Below are 18,429 nucleotides of genomic sequence, written 5' to 3'. Positions count from 1 at the left end.
TTCAGTGACCCTTTCTAAAATTATGAATCCATAGGGAATCAATTCAGAGATGTGCTACCCCACTCACAGAATTCTATTTTTAGCCTGCATTCCCTCAGGAACCCAGTTGAGGGTGATTGTGAGTTCATGGCATTTTATCCCAGTAACTAGCTCCCCTTTCCAGATCACCTCAAGGGTCAGGATCTTTCCAGAACTCTCTTTTCCATTGATGTGTGCAACACTTCTAAGTGCCTTGGTGCCTTCAACTAGCTGATTGGTGGTAATCAGCCACCGAGCAGACTCCACCAGCCTCCTGTTGAAAGAGCACAGCAAAAGATCAGTTAGCACTCAATTGCTTAATTGTCACTCAACCTTAAGTGGAAATTCCTTCTCCCTTCCTTATAATGTTAACATAAATTCTAGCAGTATAACTTTTCAATGTACCTCCTTCAATATACTGGCCTTCCAAAAGTTGGGGCCCAAAGACTTGGAACATCTTCTGCTGCTTGCCTAGTGCAAGAGCAGGGAGTTGGACAGGAAGTGGAGTGCCTGGGACTTGAGCCGATGACCATGTTAATGTTTTGGCTTTGCAGGGAGTGGTTTATCCCACTGCACAACAATGCTGGCAACAGAATCAACTTTTCAATGTATATGATATGTTTTATTTTATTTTTATCTTTGACAGACAGAGTGGACAGTGAGAGAGAGAGACAGAGAGAAAGGTTTTCATTTTGCCGTTGGTTCACCCTCCAATGGCCACCGCGGCCGGCGCGTTGTGGCTAGCAGCGCGCTGATCCGAAGCCAGGTGCTTCTCCTGGTCTTCCATGCGGGTGCAGGGCCCAAGTATTTGGGCCATCCTCCACTGCATTCCCGGGCCACAGCAGAGAGCTGGCCTGGAAGAGGGGCAACCGGGACAGAATCCGGCGCCCCAACCTGGACTAGAACCCAGTGTGCCGGCGCCACTAGGTGGAGGATTAGCCTAGTGAGCCGCGGCGCTGGGATATGTTTTATTTTATAAATTTTCAAGAAATATTTAAGTTCACTATTCATTCGTTCAGTAACCCACTGTTCTTTCATGCTGTTTATATTCCATGCAGTTGTATAATTTCTGTAGCTTATTTTGTTTTAATTTAGAGTTCTAGTGCTTTTCAGTCAGAAAATACACATGATATGTGTATGATTTGTTAAAAATTCTTGATACTCATTTTGTGCTCCATAGTCTATTCAAGGAGTGTTCCATGTGCTGATGTAAAGAATGTGGATTCCGCAGTTATAGAATGGAATGTTCTGTAAATATTATTAGGTCAATTTGATCAATAGTTTCTACAAGTTCTATGAATTCTTTGATGTTTTATTTTTGTCTGGATGATCTGTCCATTGATCAGAGTGTGGTGTTATAGTCCCACAATATTATTGCATTGGAGCTTATGTCTCCCTTTAGATATGATAACATTTTTTTCCATAAAAATAAGTCCACTGGCATATTTGCATTAACAACTATGATCACATCTTGTTGGCTGGTTCTCTTCATTGTTATGTAGTGACTTTCTTTTTCTCATTTTACAATTTCTGTCTTAACGTTTATTTTGTCTTCTACAAGCATAGCTACTCCTACTTATTTTGGTTTGTGTTTCTATGGAACACCTTTTTCTTTACTTTCAATATATGTGTGCATTTACTTGATTTTTTTTAAAAAGATTTATGTATTTATTTATTTATTTAATTTTTTAAACGTTTATTTAATGAATATAAATTTCCAAAGTACGATTTATGGATTACAATGGCTTCCCCCCCCATAACGTCCCTCCCACCCGCAACCCTCCCCTTTCCCACTCCCTCTCCCCTTCCATTCGCATGAGGGTTCATTTTCGATTCTCTTTATATACAGAAGATCAGTTTAGCATACATTAAGTAAAGATTTCAACAGTTTGCTCCCACAGAGAAACATAAAGTGAAAAATAATAGATGATTTTTTAAATGATGATGAAATCAGATCAGACCTATTGTCATGTTTAATCCCAGTGAGAGTCAAGTTGGGAATTGATAATTTCTTCTTTTTTTTTTTTTTACAGAAGATGAGTTTAGTATACATTAAGTAAAGATTTCAACAGTTTGCACCCCCATAAAAACACAAAGTGAAATATACTGTTTGAGTACTCGTTATAGCATTAAGTCTCAATGTACAGCACATTAAGGACAGATATCCTACATGAGGAGTAAGTGCACAGTGACTCCTGTTATTGACTTTACAAATTGACACTCCCATTTATGGCATCAGTAATATCCCTATGCACCAGTCATGAGTTTCCAAGGCTATGGAAGCCCCTTGAGTTCTCCGACTCTAATCTTGTTTAGACAAGGTCATAGTATTTATTTAATTTTTAACATTTATTTAATAATGATACATTTCCAAAGTTCAGATTATGGATTACAGTGGCTTTTGCCCCCCCATAACTTCCCTCCTACCCGTAATGCTCCCATCTCCTGCTCCCTCTCCCATTCCATTAACATCAAGATTCATTTTAAATTATCTTCATATACAGAATTCAATTTGGTATATATTAAGAAAAGATTTCAACAGTTTGTGCCTTACCAGAAACACAAAGTGTAAAGTACTGTTTCAGTGCTGGTTATAGCATTAATTCGCATAGTAAAACACATTAAGGACAGAGATCCTACATGTGGAGTAAGTGCACAGTGACTCCTGTTGTTGACTTAACAAATTGACACTCTTGTTTATGGCATCAGTAATCTCCCTAGGCTCTTGTCATGAGTTGCCAAGGCTATGGAAGCCTTTTGAGTTTTCCAACTCTGATCTTATTTAGACAAGGTCATAGTCAAAGTGGGAGTTCTCTCCTCCCTTCAGAGAAAGGTACCTCCTTCTTTGATGACCCCTTCTTTCCACTGGGATCTCACTCACAGAGATCTGTCATTTAGGTCCTCTTTTTTTGTCGAAGTGTCTTGGATTTCCATGCCTGAAATAGTCTCATGAGCTCTTCAGCCAGATCCGAATGCCTTAAGGGCTGATTCTGAGGCCAGAGTGCTGTTTAGGACATCTGCCATTCTATGAGTCTGTTGTGTATCCTGCTTCCCATGTTGGATCATTCTCTAATTTTTAATTCTTTCAGTTAGTATTTTCAGACACTAGTCTTGTTTATGTGATCCCTTTGAATATTAGACTTATCAGTATGATCAATTGTGAACTGAAATTGATCACTTTGACTAATGACATGGCATTGGTACATGCCACCTTGTTGGGATTGAATTGGAATTCCCTGGCACCTTTCTAACTCCACCACTGGGGCAAGTCCGATTGAGCATGTCCCAATCCGTACATCTCCTCATTCTCTTATTCCCACTTTTATATTTAACAGGGATCATTTTTCAGTTAAATTTATTTTATTATTATTTTTTAATTTTTTGACAGGCAGAGTGGACAGTGAGAGAGAGAGAGAGACAGAGAGAAAGGTCTTCCTTTTCCATTGGTTCACCCTCCAATGGCTGCTGCGGCCAGCATGCTGCGGCCAGCGCACCACGCTGATCCGAAGCTGGGAGCCTGAGGCTTCCCCTGGTCTCGCATGCAGGTGCAGAGCCAAGCACTTGGGCCATCCTCCACTGCACTCCCTGGCCACAGCAGAGAGCTGACCTGGAAGAGGGGCAACCGGGACAGAATCCGGCTCCTGAGTGGGACTAGAACCTGGTGTGCTGGCGCCACATGGCAGAGGATTATACTATTGAGCCATGGTGCTAGCCTCAGTTAAATTTAAACACCTAAGAATAATTGTGTGTTAATTAAAGAGTTCAACCAATGGTTTGGGTAGAACAAAAAAATACTAAAATGGATAAAGTATTAAGTTGTTCATCGACAGTCAGGACAAGGGCTGATCAAGTCACTGTTTCTCATAGTTGTCCATTTCACTTCAACAGGTTTTCTTTTTGGAGCTCAGTTATTTGTCACTGATCAGGGAGAACATACGATATTTGTCCCTTTGGCAGTAGCTTACTTCACTCAGCATGATGTTTGCCAGATTCCTACATTTTGGTGCAAATGACTGGATTTCATTTTTTTTTACTGCTGTATATTATTCTATAGAGTACATATCCCATGATTTCTTTATCTAGTCATCTGTTGATGGGCATTTAGGTTGATTCCCAGTGTTAGCTTTTGTGAATTGAGCTGCAATAAACATTAAGTTGAAGACAACTTTTTGTTTGCCAATTTAATTTCCTTTGGGTAAATTCTAAGGAGTGGGATGGCTGGGTTGAATGGTATGGCTATATTCAGGTTTCCAAGGAATCTCCAAACTGACTTCCCTAGTGGCTTAACCAGTTTTCATTCCCACCAACAGTGGGTTAGTGTCCCTTTTCCCCCACATCCTCTCCAGAATCTGTTGTTGGTAGATTTCTGAATGTGAGCCATTCTAACCAGGGTGAGGTGAAACCTCATTGTGGTTTTGATTTGCATTTCCCTCATTGCTAGTGATCTTGAACATTTTTTCATGTGTTTGTTGGCCATTTAGATTTCCTCTTTTGAAAAATGTCTATTGAAGTCCTTGGCCCATCTCTTAAGTGGGTTGTTTGTTTTGTTGTTGTGGCGTTTCTTCATCTCTTTGTAGATTCTGGTTATTAACCCTTTATCAGTTGCATAGTTTGCAAATATTTTTTCCCATACTGTTGCTTGCCTCTTCACTTTCTTGACTGTTTCTTTTGAGGTACAGAAACTTCTCAATTTGATGCAATCCCAATAGTTGATTTTGGCTCTGACTGCCTGTGCCTCTGAGGTCTTTTCCAAGAAGTCTTTTCCTGTGTCTATATCTTGCAGGGTTTCTCCAAGTTCTCTAATAATTTGATGGTATCTGGTCATAGATTTAGATTCTTAATCCATGTTGAGTGGAGTTTTGTGTAAGGTAAAAAGTAGGGGTCTTGCTTCTCAGCACCATTTGTTGAACAGACTGTCCTTGCTCCAGGAATTGGTTTTAGATCCTTTTTCAAACACAAGTTGGCTGTAGATGTTTGGGTTGATTTCTGGTGTTTCTATTCTGTTCCATTGGTCTATGCATCTGTTTCTGTACCAGTACCATGCTGTTTTGATAACAACTGCCCTGTAGTATGTCCTGAAATCTGGTATTGTGATACCTCCGGCATTGTTTTTGTTGTAAGAGATTGCTTTAGCTATTTGAGGTCTCCTGTGTCTCCATATGGATTTCAGTATCATTTTTTCCAGATCTGACAAGAAGGTCTTCGGTATCTTCATTGGTATTGCATTGAATCTATAAATTGCTTTTGGGAGAATGGACATTTTGATGATATTGATTCTTCCAATCCATGAGCATGGAAGATTTTTCCATTTTTTGGTATCATCTTCTATTTCTTTCGTAAAGTTTTTTCAGCAAAGATGTATATTTTGACTTATTCCTTCCCAATTTATATCCCTTTAATTTCTTTTTCTTGCCTAATGGCTCTGGCTAACACTTTCAGTACTATATTGAATAGCGGTTGTGAGAGTGGGCATCAGTCTGGTACCAGATCTCAGTAGAAATGCTTCCAACTTTTCCCCCATTCAATAGGATGCTGGCTATGGGTTATTCACGAATTGCTTTGATTGTATTGAGGAATGTTCCTTCTATACCCAATTTGCTTAGAGTTTTCATCATGAAAGAGTGTTGTATTTTATCAAATGCTTTCTCTGCATCTATTGAGAAAATCATATAGTTTTTCTTCTGGGTTTGTGTTAGGGAACCATTCATAGAGAAAGTCATTGTAGCACCGTTTGAAACAAAGTAACTGTAGCACCCTTTGAAAGAAAGTAACTGCACAGTAACACAGCTTGAAAGAAAAGTAGAAAGGTAACCACCCTAGCTGGTAAGATTTGAAAACTGAGGGCCTAACTAGAAGGCCTAACCACAAACTGTCGTTGCCATGACTATGGGACCCTGGGATGTCGGAATGTGGGCGGGGCTAGCCTCTAGAGACTGTATATAAGAGGACCCTCAGACGCTGTAAACCAGAGGTTGCTCATCCTCTCTCCCCGGTCCTTAGTGCCTAGTGCCCTCGGGGAGAAGCTCCTGGTCCATAGTGCCTAGTGCTGGCAGGAGTAGGCTTGAGCAATCTCTCCTCCTAGTCGCCTAGAATATCAATAAAGTGTGTTTAGCTTGACCTTCCTCAGTCTCCTCGACTCTTCCTTCATGGTAACTTGGCCAGTTCCCAAAGGGGGACATCCTGACAGTTTGTTAATGTGGTGTATCACATTTATTGATTTGCCAATATTGAACCTTTACCTTCTTTCATATTGATGGCTATGTTTCTGTGTAACACATCTTTTAGCATCTTTTGCAGGGCTGGACTAGTGGTGAGAAATTCTTTCGATTTCTGTTTGCTATGAAAGGTCTTTATTTCTCCTTCATTCACAAATGAGAGCTTTGCAGGATATAATATTCTGGGCTGGCAGTTTTCTTCTCTTAGTACCTGGGCTATATCTTGCCTTTCCCTCCGAGCCTGTAGGATTTCTGATGAGAAGTCAGCTGTGAGTCTAATTGGGGATCCTCTGAGAGTAATCTGATGTTTCTCTCTTGCACATTTGAGAATCTTTTCTTTGTGTTTCACTGTGGTGAGTTTGATTACAACGTGTCATGGTGAGGATCTCTTTTGGTCATGTTTATTGGGGCTTCTATGAGCTTCCTGTACTAAGATGTCTCTGTCCTCCAAACCTCAGAAGTTTTCTGCTAGTATCTCACTAAAAAGGCCTTTTATTCCTTTCTCTCTCTCCATGCCTTCAGGAACTCCTAGAACCCGAATGTTGGGTTTTTTAATAGTATCCTGTAGAATCCCAACAATATTTTTTAGGTTTCTAATTTCCTCTTCTTTTCTTTGGTTTGACTGTATACTTTCCTGTTCTCTGTCTTCTAAGTCTGATATTCTCTCTTCTGTTTCACTGATTCTGTTTTTAATGCTCTAAATGTATTTTTCATTTGATTTATTGAATTCTTCATTTATTTATGATTTCTCTTCACTATCACAATTTCATGTTCTACTAGATTCTTCATTTCATTTTGATTCCTCCTTAAGATTTCATTTTCACGAGACAGATTTTCTGTCCTGTCCAGTTTGGATTTCTGTAGTTCATGAATTTTTTTTTGAAAACTTCTAAATGTTCTTATCTTAAATTTTTTGAAATTTGTATCTTGCATTTCTTCTATCTCATCATCTTCATAATCTTGAATTGGAGTGTCATGTTCATTTGTGGGTGTCGTAATGTCTTCCTTGTTCCTTTTTCCTCTGTTTCTGTGTTTGTTGCTTGGGATTGTGCAGATATTCTTTGTTTTCCTCTTTTTTTTTTGTTCCTTGCTGTGGTCTTTTCTCATTGTACTATGGCTCTAGATTACGTGGGCTGTCTGCTTCTGGTGGCTCTCCAGAGGCTTGGGCTGGGTGTGCCCAGAGAGCTCTGTTCAATTCTTCAGGGTTAAGGGTGTGCCAAAGATGACACACCTAGGTTTGGTATGGTAAATTCTCTCTCTCTCTCTCTCTTCAGAATGGAAGTAATTCTACACAGCTTCAAGGAGCTATTCTCCTTGAAGCCAATCAGTGTCTGAGTGCTGGCCCATCTCAGGCACTTTGTGAGTTCTCTCACACACCCTCAGTTTTTTTTTTTTTTCCACAGTCTCAGTTCAGAAGCTCCACACATTCACTAGGCCTTAACCTCTTGTTATTTCTCCCCACCAGACTCAGGTTTTTCTGCTTGGCTGAGGGTGGGTGCAGCCCTGGGGTGGTGTAGCTTTTATGTATGTCCAAAATGGCGCCTGCTCTTTGCCTTGCTAGCCTTTGTAAGGTAAGTGGATAGAGAGAACCATGTCTGTACTGGTCCCTTTTATTTTTTCTTCTATCCTCTAGTTAGCGTGGTGAACTTTTTCCCACGGAGCTTCAAGCATCATTCTCTCTACACTCTTCCTGCCACTTTCCCGCCAGTGTCTCGGGCTACTGAGGTTTCGCCTCACCTCCCTTTCTAGCGCTAGTGCGTATACTTGGCGGCTATGGTCCCAAGCCATGCCCTCCAAATATTTTTTGGTCCACATGACTTAAATAAATCTCTGATAGATTATTTTAAATTTGTAGATAAAAAGATACTAAAGATGTTTTCAGTCATTGGCATATTTTGTGTTTTCGTTTGCTGGTCAATCAAAAGTTAGACTTAGGTTTGTTTGATATTTAAAATCATAAAGTTATACGATTGACTTAAGAACAAATATTATGGCAAACATTTAATGCAATTGATGCTTTGAGGATTGTTCTTTGGAAAGAGTGATAAATAAGTTTGTCAAATATTTTAGTTTCTCAAGCAACCTAAGTATAACTGGTAAGGGTTGGTGTTATGGTGTAGCAGGTAAAAGCTGCTGCCCGCAGTGCCAATGTCCCGGCTTCTCTACTTCTGATCCAGCTCTCTGCTATGGCCTGGGAAAGCAGGAGAAGATGTCTCAAGTCCCTGGGCTCCTGCACCCACGTGGGAGATGCAGAAGGAGCTCCTGACTTTGGATCGGCACAGCTCCGGCCGTTGTGGCCATCTGGAGAGTGAACCAGCAGATGGAAGACCTCTCCCTCTCTCTCTCTGCCTCTGCCTCTCTGTAACTCTGCCTTTCAAATAAATAAACAAATCTTTAAAAGTAAACTGGTAAATGTTTCCAAATACAAGTGTTATTGGCTTCAAAGATCTATCAAGTACATTGGAACTTTAAGTAAAAATGTTTTCATAAGTTGTTGATTTATTAAAATTCAAAATTTCTTTCTGTGAGTCTTCACTAGAAATAGTTACTGAGGGTAAGAAATCATTGTCAATCAATATATGGGAATTAGAAATTAAAAAGCAAGGCCAGCATTATGTAGCAGAGGGTTAGCTGCTGCCTGCAATGATGACTTCCCACATCAGAGAACCAGTTCCAGGCCTGAGGACTAAACTTCAGATCCACCTCCCTGGTAATGTGTGTGGGAAAGCAGCAGAAGATAGACCAAGTGCTTGGTTCCCTGATATCCACATAGGAGACCTGGATGGAATTCCTGGCTCCTGGCTTCTGCCTGGACAAGGGCAAACTATTGCAGCCATTTGTGGAATGAACCAAGGAATGGAAAATCTCTCTCTCATATCCTAGAATTCAAATTAACATAAGTAGGATTTCATCCCCTAAGTTAAAAAGAAAAATACATACAGTGTGGCAAGTTGCCAGCTTGTGAATCCCCATCTTATCAATTTGAGGTAGGAAGATATCAGCATGCACCCAGCACTCACAATTTTCACTGAAGGGATTGCCACAGTCAACCTCTGACTCCTAGTTCAGGCTGGAGAGCTGACTGTGGTGTGAGCAGCTGCCAGGGTTGGAGTAGGGTAGCTGCTTTGCTGTCCTTTCTGCCCCTCCTGAACCAGCACTAAGTGCCAATGCAACAGGGCAAAGCCACACAGCACACGTCTATTCTGCTCCTACCAACACTGTAATCAGGGTCAGGGCAATGCGTACAGCAAAGGACAGATCCCCTGCACCCTGCAACTGGGGGAGTCAGCCCCAGAGCTATGCTCATGCACTCTGTGAGCCGTGGCTGCTGGCCGGGGTATCAGTAAGCCAAGGATGGAGAACTGGTGGTTTGGCAGCTCCTTGGCTCTGAAAGAAGGTAGACAGTGCTGCCTGATGGCTCTGCAGGGGCATCCGTGGGCTTTGCATTCAGGCAACCTGCTTGGTTACTACCTGGGACTCTCAGAATGAAGGTGTGATAACTCAGCTGGTTTTTGGACTGGATGTGATGAACTTCTGGGGGCAGTTGTTGGCTGTTTTAAGGACCCTGAATGGATGGACACTCAAGAAGGCACTGTGCATGAAAGGCCAGAGTGGAGGAAGGCATCACATGAGCTGGGCTATTTCTCTGGGGCACTGTAGCCATGTATACACCTAGAAGCTCCTCCAAAAGTCCTCAGGGCCTGTGAGGGCTCCAGACATCTCCAGCGGCAAATGCTTCAGATTTCTGTGGCATGAGTAGGAGTCCTGCTGATCATTTTCCTGTCAGTGTCCCTTCTGCTATAGCGTTTCCTGAGTGTTGGGATTCTGAATGCTGTGGGCTTAGTTTCCCTTTTTATAAGTCCCTGTGTATCTCCATGCTTGCAACATCACTGTCACTTCCCTTCTCCTCTCCAGAAGTCTGCCTCAGACACTCCAGTGAACTAGCTGGGTTTTTTCCATCATGGGCAAGTCAAAGTCACCTCAAATAGTCTTTGCAATGAGTTTTTAGGTAAATCACCAGACAGGTCAAAGAGCGACATATTATTGTGAAAGAGGCTATGACATAGATCAAACCCTGTTCCTCTGCTAATACCAAGAATATATATACGATTATTATATTTTTTGACAGGTAGAGTGGTTAGTGAGAGAGAGACAGGGAGAAAGGTCTTCCTTTTGCCGTTGGTTCACCCCCCAATGGCCGGCGCGGCCGGCGCGCTAAAGCCGGCGCACAGCGCTGATCCAATGGCAGGAGCCAGATACTTATCCTGGTCTCTCATGGGGTGCAGGGCCCAAGCACTTGGGCCATCCTCCACTGCACTCCCTGGCCACAGCAGAGAGCTGGCCTGGAAGAGAGGCAACCGGGACAGAATCCGGCGCCCCGACCGGGACTAGAACCCGGTGTGCTGGCGCCACTAGGCGGAGGATTAGCCTAGTGAGCTGTGGTGCCAGCCAAGATTTTTTCCTGAATGATTCACTGAATCACTGCCGACCTGAAATGGTGATTCTTACTATTTTTTTTTTTTTTTAGTTTCTTTGTTTGTATTAAGGGCCCAATTTTTGTAGATCTTTTTCTTTAATTTTCCTAGAAGTTGCCTCCATGCCAATTCTTAATGCTGGAGAAAGCATGCTCTTCTTATGTCAAACACTTACAGAGAGAAACTCATTGTCTTTAGTGTAATATCACTTGCATGGACAAGAGACATCATGCAATCTCCATGACAGAGTGCCTCCCAAAGTTACATAAATAATGTCTTTGCCTCATGACTCCGTACATATTGTTTTCTATTAAAATGATTTCATAATAATTCTCTACTCTACCGCAATTATGCCTACCAAGTCCCAGGCTACATGGTGAGCTCGCATTCTCTTGCCTCCTTTGCATTCAAGTAGTTCACTGGTTATGAATAGAGACCATGGCTCAGTGTCAGGCCAGCACCAAACATGTTATGTCAAGGTTTTCCTGTGTGTTCCCACAATAGCCCCCACCCCCACCCCCACCCCCACGGTTGTACATACCTGGAGAGCAAGGACAGGACAAACAAGGGTAGAGACACAGTCAGATGCAGTGTGTGTCAGTCTCGAATGGCAAAAGCTAATCCTCCCAAGAGTATCTGCCCAACGCCATAGGCACATAACATCAGTGTCACTCCTATATGTTGTGACTTGGGAACTGTCCACTCTGATACTGAAAAATATATACACAATTATTTCAGTCAAAGGGCAATTTCAAGTGAATTCAAGGCATAGATACAATGAAAGTCTTAAATTGTTAACTTACCAAGAATGAAAGAGTTTGACAAAACAATTATGATAGAAAATCCAGCTAAAAAGCGTAGAATGCAGAAGATGAGGAAGGTGGGAGCAAAGGTGTCCATAATGGCCGTCTGGAGGAGACACCATGTGTAAACCCCCTTCCTTCCATACCTAAGAAATAAGATTATTTAGGAATAAACATAATGTGTGTAAAACTTAACACAAGATGATACATCTTCAAAGTCAGGATAAATGTTTCTCATTTGCAACACTGCTTTGGAGGCTAGTGGAATAATTATATTTGTCAACAGCAGAAATCACAGATGTAATCCTCCTAGTCCATATTAGACCATTATCAACTCTCTGTCAGTCAACAATCACCAGGAAGACTTTTTCCATATGAAGCCATATGTAAGACAGTGAATTATGAGAAGTTATCCCAAAAGTTTGTTAAACAAATGTATGCATTGAATATAGTGAGTATTTGCCTTGTGTTTAGACCAGTGATGAATGAAATCAAGAGATTTGTACTTTGTCTCTGAACTATCAACACAAAGCCTTTTATAAAATAAGGTACCCATTTAACCATTCCCTAGTCAAATAGAACATTGTTCTAGAAATGAATCCCAATTTGCACATTCTGTTAGCCCCTACTCCCAATAGAATATATAATTTGAAACTTCAGATACCATATATTAATATGTTTGGTTTCTATTTTAAAAATAGGAATAATATAACATGTGATCCTGTTATATATATTGTTTCCTGTATATTGATGCCTGTGATGATAGCTTGTTTTTCTAAATGTACATGAGAGACAGGCATTATGGTGCAATGATTAAGCTGTCAGCTGGGATGCCTGCCCTCCAAGTAGGACTGCTACTTTGAGTCCCAGGCATTCTGTTTCTCATGCAGCTTTCTGATAATGCATCTTGGAGGGCAGCCAATGATAGCTCTAGTTCTTGGGTGACTGCTGCACATACGGGAGACCCAGAAAGATTTCTGGGCTCCTGACTTCACCCTGGTACAACCTTGGCTGTTTTGGGTATTTGGGTATGAATCAACAGTGGAAGATCTCTCTCACTTGGTAACAACCTTTTAGTAATGAAAACAAACACACTTAACAAATAAACTCAGATGAATATGTCATATTTTAAAATTATCACTGCTTAAAATTGTAACATAAAATACGTTTGAAGAGAAGTTATTCAGATATTATCTAAATCATTTCATGCATCTGGTCACCCACTCATTCTACAATTTCAATCGTATTACTGAGTTTGGAGTTTGAAAACTAGGGGTGGAGATCTCAGATGGTTAAACAGGGAAATACATGCTGACTTTGACCACAGGAAGATACCAGAAGAATAGGGGAGGGACCATATTCCAGGGTAGAGTTGGAGAAAAGTTTGTAGTGGAAAGTCAACAGAATAAGGGAATAGACAGAATGGAAAGCAAGGGGCAAGTTAAGTCTATACATGTAATATGTAACTGTGTAAGCTCAAAGTCATAGGTTTTAACTAAGACAAGTGAATGGCAATGAGCGTCTGTAGTTCACTGGATGTTCTAGTAAGAGACACCTTAGTGACAGGCATGGTTGCCTCCTTCAGGAGAAGCTGTTCAAGACACAAAAAAATCTCTAATTTCTTATATCAAACCATGCCACCATAATTTATTTATTTATTTTTTTGACAGGCAGAGTGGACAGTGAGAGAGAGAGAGAGACAGAGAGAAAGATCCTCCATTTTCCGTTGATTCACCCCGCAATGGCCGCCGTGGCTGGCGTGCAGTGGCTGGCGCACTGCGCTGATCCGAAGCCAGGAGCCAGGTGTCTCTTCCTGGTCTCCCATGCGGGTGCAGGGCACAGGGACCTGGGCCATCCTTCACTGCACCTCCGGGCCACAGCAGAGAGCTGGACTGGAAGAGGAGCAACAGGGACAGAATCCGGCCCCCAGACTGGGACTAGGACCCAGTGTGCCGGCGTCGCAGGTGGAGGATTAGCCTATTGAGCCATGGCACTGGCCACAAAATAATTTCTTAAGACTATTTACATTTTATGGTGGCAAAAATTACCTATTGTACCTATTTCACAAGGATCAACTCTCAGGTTATTGCTGTAAGGTTCACCACCATATCTGCTCCATGTTGTTTCAAAACAAGAGATTTTACAACAATGACGACCCACTGTACATGTCCATCTATGCTGCAGACACAAAATGATGCCAGTCTACAAGTGTCCATCATCATTGATCTCACAGGTTCCAGGTGTTTCATATCATTGCCAAGGCCAATAACATTCGTTCACAATTTGGTGGTTTTAACTTGCTCAAATCCTCTACCTCTCTTTTTATTGAACTAACTCCAACTCATAAATTTCATACCCTTCAATATGCTCTGAGATTCACTCATGAAACTTGCTTGAATCTTATTTAGATGTCTCTTTATGTCTCCTGTTATGCACACAATGAATAGATTTGTCATAACAAATTATAATATCCAGGTCATGTAGCAAATATGCTTATTGTTGTAGCTCCCTGAAATCAGACAATTAGGTCAGTATGTAACCCAGCATAAAGGGCCCAGTGTGAGCTTATCAGTCTTCTAAAATACATGAATGTGTGGATCATGTGGTCAACAACCCCAAATAAAGTGAGGTGACACTTACCTGTCTGAGAGATAGTCAAATATCAGACTTCCCAGCAGCGACCCACTCAGGAACAGGGTTTGAACCACTGATTTTTGTGACTGAGATTCACAGACGAGGTCCCACTGGAAGAGGAAGCAGCGCAGCAGAGTGTTAGGAGAGCTTCAGCCCTTTGGTGGAGCCTGACCACAAACTCCTCCATATGATACACACGAGCTCCTGCTGTGGGGTTCTGCCTTCTCCAATTTCATCTACAGTCACTTCCCTCTGGTTGCCCACACTCTAGAAATACTGAAACTCATAGCAACCTTTCAAATGCCACTGCCTCTTTTACCTCATACCATTCTGATAATCTGTTACCACGTGTGTACACAACTTTAGTCATTTTTCTCCTAGAGCACCAAATCCATTTACTGTATTATTGTTCAACACATTTGTGAGGTACAAAAATTAAAATCACATAAAATGTAATTTTAAGAATCTTAAGTTACCAAAATTTAAAAAATAGGAGAATCCAGGTTTTTTTCCTTCATCATGTGATCAACATGTTACTTCACAGTTTATGCTTAATTATTATAAAATATTTGGTTTTTCTTTCAAAGCTTTTCATTTATATTCTTTAAAATTAAGAAACCTAAAATGTTAGCTATGTGAAGAGTTCCCATACAACCCATTCAGAGCTTCCAGTAATTTTAACATCATACATATTTGCCTCTATCCATAAGCCGCTCTCAAATTTTTCTGTAGTTTTTAAAATCCAAGGTTCCTCTGAGCCTTCAATCTCACAAAGCTTATAGTAATTAACAACTATGCTTATATTGAGGTTTATTTTATCTCCCATATATGAGGAAGAAAATGTAACATTCGTCTTCCTGTGTCTAACTTATTTCAATTAACATGATGTCTTTCAGTTCTATCTAGTTTGATGCAAATGACAGGATTTCATTCTTTTTAAATAATTGAGTAGAATCAATTATGTATAAATTGTATTTCCTTTGGAAAATATTAATTTAGTAGATATTTGAAAGTCAGAGTTACAGAGAGTTAGAGAAAGACACACACGGAGAGAAAGAACTCCCGTCCACTGGTTCACTCCACAAATGACTGTAATAGCCAGGGCTGAGATGGGGCAAAAGCCAGGATCTGGAACTCCATCTCAGGGGCCTAAGCACCTGGCACAAGTTCTTTTGTTTTCCCAGGAGCACTAGCGAGAAGTGGAGCAGTTTGGCATCAACTCAGTGCTTACATTGGATGCCAGCTTTGCAGGTAGCATATTAACCCACTCAACTACAATGTGGGCACCCATATTTTCTTTATTGATTCATGTGATGATGGAAACCTGGTTGATATCAAATCCTGGCTACTGTAAAGAGCAATGACCGTGGTAGAACAGAGATGACTTATTGAAATAATTATTTCATATCTTTTGGATATATACCCAGTGGTGTTTGCTAGGTCATGTGGCAGTTCTCTTTCTAGTTTTGAGGAAGTCTTATACTGTTGTCCATAATGATTGTACTAATTTACATTCCAGCAATAGTGTGTAAGAGTTCCCTTTGTTCCACATTCAGGGCAGCTATGGTTACTTTTTGTCTTTTTGATAATATCCATTCTTATTGGAGTAGGTGATATCTCATTGTGGTTTCGATTTTATTTTCATATCTGTAAGAACTAGTAATATTGAGCATTTTTCCCACATATCTGTTGGCCATTTGTATTGGACACTCATCAAATCAGCTAAAGAGCCCCAACAGGAATGATGCCTGGATCCTGTGTATATAGGTTGTGATTTACTTGCACTGTGCATCAGTTTTGCAATCAATACTGAGAAGCACTGACCTAGCATAACATTTTGCGAGTAGCATTTCAATTACTTTTATCCTCTCTATATAAAATGATATAGTAGTAGGTTGAGGTATAGTTTGTTCAATTCATTAACCTCCATAGTAGCACCCTTGATATTGTGGTACAGATAAGCAATTGCTAATTGCTGAAGGAATGAAGACTTTCTTCATTTGACAAAATAAGTTGGTAGAGAATTCTCAGTCCATTCTTTGTGTTAACTCCAAACACCTTCAGTTCACATCACTTCTCTATAAAGAGGTTAACTGAGGACTCTTACCTTAGTCACAATGGTGGAGGAGAAGGAGCTCTGATCGTACACCCAGCCATCCACACAGGGCTCTGTGTCTGACTCACTTACATTGGGGAAGGTCCTGTTCAGATGAAGGAGCTGCCACTGGGGATGGGTGAAGCGACAGCACTTCTCTGGCCTCAGGTTTGAGTCCAGCGGGATGGAGACTCTCAGGAGGGCGTCTTGGCTGAGGATGTCAGAGTCATTGCCAGAGGTGGTGTGGTTGTCCAGGAGGGGGACCCAGCAGCGATGCCCAGGGATGGCTGCAGTGAAGTTCTCCAACAGAGCTTGAGGGTATGTTATCATACTGGTGACAAATAAGAAGGCAATCTGAAGGATCTGAAATCTCCCCAGACTTCCAGCTTGATCCAGGAGCACATCGAAGCCCATTGAGGCTGAGCAGGTTGTCTCCAAGGTGAAGCACAGTGACTATGGAGATAGGTTCAGAGGAAGAGAATGCTTCCTTTCACCACGTCCTCTAGTGCTGTGTTGATCTTGGCCCCACTTTCTCAATAGGCCCAGTCTCAGCACTGCAGAAGAGCAGAGCAGGAGTTTCCTCAGTTCTTTGATTTTAGGTAGCCAACAGGTTGAAAAATGTCACAGTTGTAATTATTTGGCCAAGAGACCTTCAGTTATTGATGCCTGACCCTGCTAAAACACTTCTCCATGAATGATCCTGACCCCTGAACTTCGTGAGAGTGGAGCAGACATTCAGCTGGATGGAATCTCCATATGACATAAAGTATACATGATCAATGTCTGTACTTATTTTCAGAGAAGGGTTGTTGGGACTCACAACTGAAGTGCCTGATGGTGTGTCTCTCAAGCATCAGGGCAGGGCTTTTTCTTGGTTGAAATGGATTCTGACTCAAGGTTAATGAAAAGACTCTTAGTTAAAAGAAAGCAAAGTGGAATGTTGACTGGAAATGTGAACTGCTGGTAATTGAAATTCTGCTTTAGTTAAATCATACCAGTGACAGTGAGTCTAAGATTTTTGCTAAAAAGGATAAAATAGTAATTGTTCCTTGATTGTCAGGACAAGGAATGATCAAGCCATTGTTTTGTTTTTTAATAGAAAGCTTTTATACATTAATTATAAATTTTGAAAATACAATTTTTGATTAGAAGTTGCTCACCTCATACCTGCCCTCCCACCCACAAATTTGCTTAGAGATTTCATCATGAAAATGTGCTATATTATCAAATGCTTTCTCTGCGTTTATTGAGATAATCCTATGGTTTTTGTTCTGCAATTTGTTAATGTGGTGTATCACATTGATTGATTTGCGAACATTGAACCATCCCTGCATACCAGGGACAAATCCCAGTTGGTCTGGGTGGATGATCTATCTGATGGGTTGTTGCATTGTATTGGCCAGAATTTTATTGAGGATTTTTGTGTCTATGTTCATCAGGGAGATTGGTCTGTAATTCTCTTTCAATGCCTCATCTTTTTCAGGTTAGGAACTAAGCTGATGCTGACTTTGTAGAAAGAATTTGGGAGGATTCCCTCTTTTTCGATTGTTCTGAATTAGTTTGAGAAGAATGGGAGTTAGTTCTTCTTTAAATGTCTGGTAGAATTCAGCAGTGAATCCATCCGGTCCTGGGTTTTCTTTGTTGGAGGGCCTTTATTACTAATTAAATTTCTGTCTTGGTTATGGGTCTGTTTAGGTTTTCTATGTCCTCATGGTTCAAGTTAGGTAGGTTGTATGTGTCCAGGAATCTATCCATTTCTGCTAAATTTCCCAGTTTCTTGGCATGCACTCTATGTATTAATTTCTGATGCCCCTTTTATTTCTGTATTGTCTGTTACATTCCCTTTTTCATCTCTAATTTTACTGATTTGGGTCTTCTCTCTCCTTTGGTTGGTTGGTTGGGCCAATAGTGTGTCAATATTTTATTTTTTCAAAAAACCAGCCTTCTTTTTTTGCTGATATTCTGTAATTTTTTGGATTCAATTTTGTTGATTTCTTCTCTAATTTTAATTATTTATTTTCTCATATTAGTTTTAGGTTTGGTTTTCTGTAGTTTTTCTAGATCCTTGAGATGCATTGATAGGTTATTCATTTGGTGCCTTTCCAATTTCTTGATGTAGGCACCTATTGCTAAAACCGTTTGTCTTAACACTGCTTTTGCTCTAATCCATAAATTTTGATATGTTGTGT

The 18,429-nt window shown here is 40.8% G+C and overlaps 1 protein-coding gene across 1 annotated transcript in view; it reads right to left on the bottom strand.

The window, feature by feature from the left end:
- The window catches only part of LOC100345278 (steroid transmembrane transporter SLC22A24-like), a 41,568-nt gene extending 24,818 nt beyond the window's left edge, over positions 1–16,750 (bottom strand). Inside the window, 6 exon segments of the mRNA XM_070069363.2 lie at positions 169–292; positions 3,513–3,527; positions 11,265–11,418; positions 11,512–11,657; positions 14,152–14,255; positions 16,253–16,750. Coding sequence (XP_069925464.1) covers positions 169–292; positions 3,513–3,527; positions 11,265–11,418; positions 11,512–11,657; positions 14,152–14,255; positions 16,253–16,654 — 945 coding nt within the window. The 5' untranslated portion in view covers positions 16,655–16,750.
- Between the last annotated feature and the right edge of the window lie 1,679 nt (positions 16,751–18,429).

This window comes from Oryctolagus cuniculus, chromosome 1 (assembly GCF_051225735.1).
Source record: "Oryctolagus cuniculus isolate XC-2025 breed Fujian yellow rabbit chromosome 1, ASM5122573v1, whole genome shotgun sequence".
Classification (NCBI taxonomy): Eukaryota; Metazoa; Chordata; class Mammalia; order Lagomorpha; family Leporidae; genus Oryctolagus; species Oryctolagus cuniculus.
Note: the sequence above shows the minus strand (reverse complement) of the source record. Positions and strands in the feature narration are given on the sequence as shown.